Raw genomic sequence first — 8,740 nt, forward strand, 5'->3', positions numbered from 1 at the left:
TATTCAAAGTCTCGCTACAAATGCTTTGAAGTATTTAATGGATCAATTAGAAGAATTTTATAAACTGACCAATTAAAATGACTAAAAATGCGACTTCAAAGCGTTTGCAGCATCGCGTTGACCGTAGTCAGTCTAAATATTAATATATAGTGTTATTAATATATAGCTAATATATAGCTATCGAACATACTTAAGCGCATGGTGCACATAAATTATTTTATTCTTGTTCACCGAAACAAAGATAAAACTATATGCGCATTATGCGTTTTACAAAACCTAATCATCCTTTAGGCTACTTTTTCATGCTCGACACTCATTTTCAGCATCAAAACAGGTCAAAATTGATACTTGGTATTTGTCAATTTTGATCATGTGACCTGTTTTGAAAAATGAGCGTAGAGTGTCAGCATAAAAAAAGCAACCTTATCGTTTTTAAAATGTCTGCAGCACACCGGTTGAAAAATCCTGCTATATTGATAAAAAAAGTTTGATTAATTTTTGGCGATTGTAACCTATTTCAGAAATAACAAATATTATGTAGAAGTGCACCTATGAGCTTCATCGTATTCACTGCGTATGTAGAATAGTACACTGAATTCTGCAAAAAGGGCAGCGTGATTGCTATTATTGTACTGCTTGCTTTTTAACTTTTCTATCATTTCCATGGCAAGCTGATGAGTCTCCGCAGCCCCGTCGAAATCGCGATATGCTGCTTGTGCATGTAACAGCCTGAAATGTATTGACAGGATATATTTAGTCTATTAAAAATTTGATCGATTCAACTGAGTGATTAATTGTAATACTCTAAAAATCTGTCAACTAAATGACTCACGTATAGGTAAACAATTGTGCATGAAGTTGATGGAAAATGTATGTATGATCTTTTGATACTCGCAAATAATGAAGTATTAGTAGGTTCAAAAAGATCCCGGAAATTGATTTATAACATAAGGTTTATTCGCATTGTTTATAAATGTGTACGTATCAAGCATTTGTGATTCGAATCTTCAATAATATATTCAAAAATGAATTAAAAATTTTTGTGTAAAATCGAATAAATTTTTTATGTAAAAACGAATCGAATTCGAATCAAATTTTTTTGAATTTAAAAATGAAACAAATAAAAAAAAAGTGAATTCAAAATTGAACTATTGAATCTTTCAGATTCGAAAACGAATCAAATTCATCATGATTCAAATCAATTCAATATGAATTCGAATATTTGCACACCTCTTGTTTACACTTTTTACACTCGGTATCTCGAAATTCTTTTTCTTTAATGTCCAAATATTTATTTGAATAAATATATTCTGAAATTTATTTTCAATTTCATAAATCAACTTGCTCTATATTTTCATTACTTTTATTATATTATTCTATACAGCAAGCCTGTCCAATTTTGGTTTCAGAGCTAAAAGCTAACAATGCAAAAAAATTCAATGTGAGTAAGATTTCAGGGATTGTAAAGTGTTGATTGTCATCAAGGATTGTAAAGCGTTAACTATGAGTTAAATATTGTAAACATGATTAAATCCAGTTGATAACTGATGTTAAAATTAAATTTAATTAATGATACGAGATATTGATAACTATAGATTAAATACTTTCAAGCATTTTTTTTAAATGTTAGCTTTGCTAGCATTGCATGTGATAAGCTTTGAAAGAAATAAAGGTGTAAGTAAAGGGAGAATTAATAAAAGTAGGATTAATTATTTCTGTTAGAAATCAATTACGAGAACTTTTTGAATCTATTAACATGTGTATCAACATTCTTACTTGTGACAGCAATCTAATGTCCTACTCCATTCCTTGGGGGTCTGATTGTGGTCCATACATAATTGCTTGCAAGCTAACAACACTTCTTCGCTTTCCGAGTACCAGCCAGCATCACTGAGAAATCCACCAAGTCTCAAACCCAGATTTATTAATTTATCAATTTCCTGCGGTAAAGGGCTCTCTCTTGCTTTGAAACAGCACATGTTGTAACTGATGACCAGATGTTTCGCTATCCTTATCTTATGATCCATCGGCGCCTTTAGTTCCGAAAATGCAAAAACGCAAAGCATATTTTTTGATGTCGGAAAAAAGTGACAAGACAGTCTCTTCTATTTCTATAAATGTAGATTAACTTTAATCTCTAGTTTTAACTTGCTCTTTATCTTTTTCTACTTTTAGGAATTTGAAAAAGATAAAAGAGTGAATAAATTAATCTATATTGATAGATACTGACTTTAAAGTTATGTCTAGACCAAACTTTGATTAATATAATCGGTGAATAACTATCAAATTGTATTTGAAATTTAAATGGAAACAATTTTTATTTAGCATATGGAAAAAAAGATTAGATTAGAAATGACAAATTGAAAATTTGCTCTAGGTAATTCTAGCAGTTGAATTAATCACTGATTAATTTAATTCATTTGGTTCTCCAAGTTCTCGAGAACTTGTACTGGACAAGCTCACCTGAAATATTTTCAGGAGCTGTAATCGGCGATTGGTGACCTTGAGCATCTTGGAGAAAGTCTCCAGATCGCTTAATTCTGCCCCCAATATACATAGTCTCCTCTCAGTGTATAACTGAAAGAGATCAGACCGATAGAAACCAAAGATATGTCAAACATTATTATTAAGCGCCACGCGATGGAGTCAATCGGAGTCAATCGTGGAATGAGATTGGCCAATTGAAGAGATCACAGTGAGAATGCGTCGAATTCGTCGCGCCGTGGATGTCGGATCCTCGACACTCGCGAGATTGCAGGTGATCGCGGGTCGTCGTCATCGTTGGGAACGCAGAGCGTTCGAACGATGTTGTTCCCGTCATTCCACGACGAGGCGAAGAAACAGAGAAACAAGCGTGGCTATCATCGCACGCGGGCTGACTCCGATCGACGGAAGTCCTTCTCTTCCCCGTGACTCTGTCGTCGTCACACCGACGACGGCACAGCTTGACGTCCTTTTTACCTGATAGTAGAGATCGAATCGCACGCTCTTGGGCAGGTCGACAAGGTACGGTTTGTAGATGCGAAACCTGTCGACCACTGCGGACACGCACAAATGGTACAGGCTTCTCGTGGAAAACAACCGTGGCTCGCGTCCATCGGCCATTTTCGCGAACGGCCTTTTTTTGATTAATCACCAACACAATCTCGGGTGTTGTAACCCGCACCGTTGTGCTGCTCACCGTCGTGGTGCGTGTTAGTGCGCACTGCGCGTGCGTGTGTATAGTGTGTAAATGCGTGTGGAATGTGCGAGCGAACGGACGGTACGTCGCGCGATCAGAGACAGAGATGTCGCGTTTTTTCCCTCGACAGCCGACAGGTTGCGAGCGCACACCGCGAAACCGCGTGGTGCCCTCGCACCTGAAATCAAGCCTTCTCAAACCTTCTGTTCTTCCGGGTTCTGAGTTCCGGGTCGAATCGAGTTTTGATCCGAAGCAGGGTCCGTGACATTTGCGACTAACAGATGATAAATCTTTCGACCAATGGGTGAATGAGTCTTCCCTTCTTTCATAGCATCAGCTGATTGGTTGAAAGAAAAGGTTATATGATTCGGATTTCGAATGAAACGGGCATTATGGAACCTTCTCAACATTCCCAAGAGGTACAGATAACGTAATGGCTGTATTCGGAAATCGTCATCCGAGTCACAGTATAAGTACATATAGTATGAACACTGAACTTTTTATGTGGTCCCCAATTTTTAGTGCGCATGCGTCGATTTCCTATCAGGAATGTGGCTGCCTTCAGCAAATTGAAATTGCAGGTTAGGTTAGGTTAGATTAATTGGATCTCCTTTTTTCATAAAATATAATTAACCTTTTCGCCTACAATATTGTATGAGACTCGTGATAAGAAATTCAGGCCAAACATGAATATCATGGATGAGAGCTGTGGTACATCGTTCGTACAAAGTTTAATTTTTTTTAATTTGTAAGAGAAAAGTATGAATTAATAAAATTAGAAGTTAATAAACAAAGAGTTAATAAAATTAAGTTTTACTAAAAAATTAAATCAAATTTTTTCGTAGACGCTATATTGTGTAGATATATGTTATATTTGTCTACAATAAAGTTCTCGTACTAAAGTATGCTTATGCGTGCGTGCATACATGTGTGTGTGTACGTATATTATTAAATTACAACTTCACATTTAATTACAATTTTCATATAGTGTTTAATCAATTATTATTTTTAATTTACTTATTATTGTTTAATATTATTATTATTAATGTGATTTGTATGAGTTCGTTAACATTATATTATTATATAATTCTAATTTAAAAATATATTGCTTTAAACAATTTTCACACACAACCGAATTATATCTTTTTTTTTTTTAAATCATTCTTAGCTTTATAAAAATTCAAATTTATAAGCATCTTTCCAACCCACAACATGGCGACGAGTCATGAAACCTGGGATTCACTACATCAAAGATGCCGATGCTCATACTGTATATACTTATACTGTACCCAAGGTCCTTTGTATCAGAGAGAATTAAGGGAGAATGGATAGTATTTCTCTTTTTTAATTAATTCCATCATTTATAATGCAACTTCCGCAAATGTACATATGTGTGTACGTATATACAATACTAGTGTGTGCAGCACCTAGTATGTTTTATCGAGCTGCGTTCAGATTCCTCATCTAGGTGCACTTAGATAAAGCGTTCAGATTCCTTTTGAATATCTTTATTGGCTTTAGATGGAATGTTAAGATTCTCTACTCTATTCATCCAAGAGGATGGAAAAACCACCCGGTTCCTTGAGCCAGGTGGAATGGGTGATAGTAGACAGGACGCATTAAAGACTTCCTGTGCTATTTTGCATGTTTGCTATATGAAAATTTAAATTTCAAGTTATACCTGTTATAATATAAACAGTATAAATCGAAGAAGGCAAGTATTTAAGTTCAATCTATTAAGTTTTACAGGACTTAAGATATTGGTAAAATATTTATCTTATATCTTATATCATTATTATATATATTTTGTTATATATTGTTGGAATTGTAGGACGACGAATAATATGAACGGGATCGGAATAATGATGAAAACGATGTTCCTCTTAACACAAATAATACTGTTTATTAGACACAAGGCATAAAAACGCGGGCCATCTAACCATGGAAGACAAGACCAAAAAGTAAAAAAAATATAGATGGTATAATTTTTGGTTTTACAACGCTGCCTTTCTAGCAAAGGAGGAGCAACACCTGTATTCATAATCAGATATTGTACTTAAAGCCCTTAAATTTATCTTTAGATGTTCAGCAGCCAATGAAATAATTCGTAACCTTAAATATAAGGCCTGACTACGAATACGGAATAACACCTGTAATTCATAATTCTTTCTTATTTTAAAAATGGAGGAAGCCTCCTCTCATGAAGAATTCCTGGATTCTCCAAGACCTCCTTGTTTCATAAATTGATTTCAAGTCTGTCTTCCCGAAGGAAGAAATAGTTTAAAGATTTTAATAACCTACTGAGGATAGTATGTCATAATATATAGTATATGCATACCTAATTACGTGAATTACGAATAAAGGTTATAAAGGCATGTTGATTAAATAAGGTCGTGATTAAGCATTTTGTAACCATAATGGACAAAAATAAAACTAATATTTGATTGGATGCGCTCATTGCGCACTGATGCACATTAAAACCGCCGTACATACACAAAATAACGTAAATATATGTTTATAAATAAACATAAAAATCGATTAAATTGTGAAATACTCAATACATTTTATTGTACTGCTAGATAAAATATGTATTTTATAATTCAAAATATTTGTATTTTATTTTTATATTCAAATTAAATTAGTGTAACTTTAATAGTCTAGCATCAATGCTTCCAATCGAATTCGCCATAATGTTTATTATATTATATGAAGGAGAAAACATTTTTAGAGGAATTTATTTCTGAAAAAAAAGCTATCAAAAATAATTATCGATGCATCAGATTTAAATTAAAAGCTATCGAAAGTAAAAAGACCGGTGTGACGAATTAAATTTGGAGATTTTGCTTGGTTATGAAGGCTCCTCCTCAAGGAAACTCGTAATCTTCTTTGAGAAAAGGAAGCTAATAAGGCTTTTTGTTTAGTCAAGGAAGATTTATGAAACATGGAATGAGGAACAAGAAATCTTCATTTCTTAAGGAAGAACTACGAGTATAAGCTCGGAAGCGCGTAACTCTCTCAATATATATAATTATATTAATTATATATATAATTTATATTAAATCTGATATATTTACGTTACTATTTGCTGTAACTGATGCATGTAGGATATTCTCTTATCTTAGAGTGCGTCAGGGGGTTTATTACGGTTCTTTAGACGAAAATTACAAAAATGAGTAAACTCACTACGTGTTAACCAATGAAGATATATATAAATATTCTAGTAAATTCGATCACCTTCGTAATTTTCACTTTGTTTCAAGAACCGTAATAAACCTCTTGATTCTCAAATCACTCTGATACTTTTCGCTATGCTCCGCCTACTCACTCAATCACCACCCAGCCACATATATACTGTAATCTTCACCCCCGGTGAAGAATCTGAACACAGTCACGCCACAGTATAATCATACCTAGTAGCGACAGTGAACTTTTTTGTGCAATTTTTAGTGCGCATGTATGTTTGTACATTTAGGAATATGATGTATTAGAAGCTTAATAGAAATTCAAATTTAAAAGCTTATCCTATCATAACTTTACTGTGTACACTTCACAACATGGCGGTGAATCGTGTGACCTAAGAACATTTAGGGATTCCGCATAGTAAAAGAAATAGGGAACAGAAAACAGAGAATAAGAATTTCAACCTATCAAAAATTGTATTCCACAATACATGATTTCTGATAGGTTGACATTCTTATTCTCTGTTCTTTGTTCCTTTTATTGTGCAGAGCTCCTTATATCAAAGATAATGTTCAATCGCTACTGGATATGATTATACTGTGGCTACGCTCTTACCATATCTCCTAACTCACTTCGGTATACAAAAAATGGCGGTTTTCGAGTGAGTCCACTCCCCCTCGATTCTCTCTAACTTATACATTTTCAGTACTGACAGTGAATTTTGAAACACAGAACTAATCGAAATGGGTTGAAATGGCCCTCATTGAGTTGGCAACATTGTTGGGATCACCATCATCATAGTATATACAGTAGTATATACAGTAGCGCAATTCTCTGTCGGCATCTTTGGTGTTCCCAAAATGGAGTGCGCACGTGCAAAATGAGGGTCTGAGCACAAAAATTGTCGTAACACTTACTTAGACTTAAATTATGACGTAAGTAACGCACAAGCTTTTACGTATGACAACTTATTACCGTGTCTCCAAGAGATGGCAATAATATATCACATGCCAAAACTTGTGCGTTACTTACGTATATAGCTTAAGTCTTTAAGTAAGTGTTACGACAATTCTTGTATTTAATAGACATCTGAATTTTTTTCTAGTTGCTCTCTCTCTTTCTCTCTCTCTCTCTCTCTCTCTCTCTCTCAGTCGTTATTTGTATATCAAAATATATTTTTTAATCTAAATGTAATAAAACTAAAAGAAATAGATTTATAATTGTAATGCATTGCAAAATAAAAAAAAATACAAAAATAAGAAAATATAAAATTATATAAATGTTGTATGTACAAATATTATATTGTAAAAATATTTTAATTAACTGCGGCACGCGATGATTGTTTTTCTGCTACATCGTTTGCGTTTTAATAAATTAGAATTGCATCACTTAGAAAGCAGATTTCTAACTAAAACGAAAGCAATCCAGTAATTATAGTACCCAGATGATATTTATGTTGCATAAGATATCTAAAAAAAAAAACGTCGTTTAGACGTCTTATGTCTAAAAGATGTCTTAAAGACATCAATGTTATTTGAGTACATATCACTCAGTATTTAAGCAAGACTAACGAAATTGGTGTGTTTACAGGTGTGTGTGTGTGTGTGTGTGTGTGTGTGTGTGTGTGTGTGTGTGTGATGTAATAGCGTGTATGTATGTGGGTGTGTATAATTTCAGTTAATAGTTTATTGCATTGTCTTATTTCCGATTTTGCTGAGCTTTGTAACAGCAATTTTGCTGATGCCTAATCACTTACAAACTACTAATGACTATTGTATTTTATTTTATATTATCTACTATAGTCTACTATAGTCTATTGTATAGTCTATTATATTTTATGTCTATTACTCTGTTAACATGTAATTCTCATAAAACTTCACAATAACTAAACAAAAACTAAATTAAACTAAATTAATCATGATTTTCTTTTCTTCTATCTCTTTCTCTGATATAATATTTCAGTCAGTCGACATTTAAATGGCCTTGAAAGAGAGAATTACATGAATTCCATGAAAACCTGTGGCAATAAAAAAAGTTGATCCATAAATTGAATCAGCTATAGTAAACGGGGTATTTATATATTCAAATATTTGGAGAATGGAAAAAGAAAGAAGTGAAATAGAAATTTAGATGGCATTGTTGGGCAACTTACTTATTTCGCGCATGTGCTCTTCATTTTGGACAACATAAAATCAGGAGAATTGCGCTACTGTATATACTGCAGTGTTGTTAGACGGGCCGGATTTCAGACATATGCGCGTCCAATGTAGCTTCAGTAATATATCGGTCACTAGTAAATAGGAGATCATTAATCGCTTAGAGTTGAAAATGTTGAAAATTTTAATATATTTTACATACGTGTATATATATATATATATA

At 33.4% G+C, this 8,740-nt stretch overlaps 1 protein-coding gene across 2 annotated transcripts in view; it reads right to left on the reverse strand.

Annotated features, from left to right (window-relative positions):
- Positions 1-3,582, reverse strand: part of LOC108693202 (amyloid protein-binding protein 2) — a 6,227-nt gene extending 2,645 nt beyond the window's left edge. Inside the window, exons 1-4 of one of the 2 annotated variants that reach the window (XM_018202016.1) lie at positions 2,962-3,582; positions 2,464-2,577; positions 1,777-2,033; positions 550-729 (exon numbers count right to left, since the gene is read on the reverse strand). In XM_018202016.1, the coding sequence (XP_018057505.1) occupies positions 550-729; positions 1,777-2,033; positions 2,464-2,577; positions 2,962-3,105 (695 nt within the window). In that variant the 5' untranslated portion in view covers positions 3,106-3,582. The remainder of the gene's footprint in view (positions 1-549; positions 730-1,776; positions 2,034-2,463; positions 2,578-2,961) is intronic. The other variant, XM_018202017.1, reaches the window with a different exon arrangement.
- Between the last annotated feature and the right edge of the window lie 5,158 nt (positions 3,583-8,740).

The sequence above is a fragment of the Atta colombica genome, unplaced genomic scaffold (assembly GCF_001594045.1).
Source record: "Atta colombica isolate Treedump-2 unplaced genomic scaffold, Acol1.0 scaffold89, whole genome shotgun sequence".
NCBI classification, from domain to species: domain Eukaryota; kingdom Metazoa; phylum Arthropoda; class Insecta; order Hymenoptera; family Formicidae; genus Atta; species Atta colombica.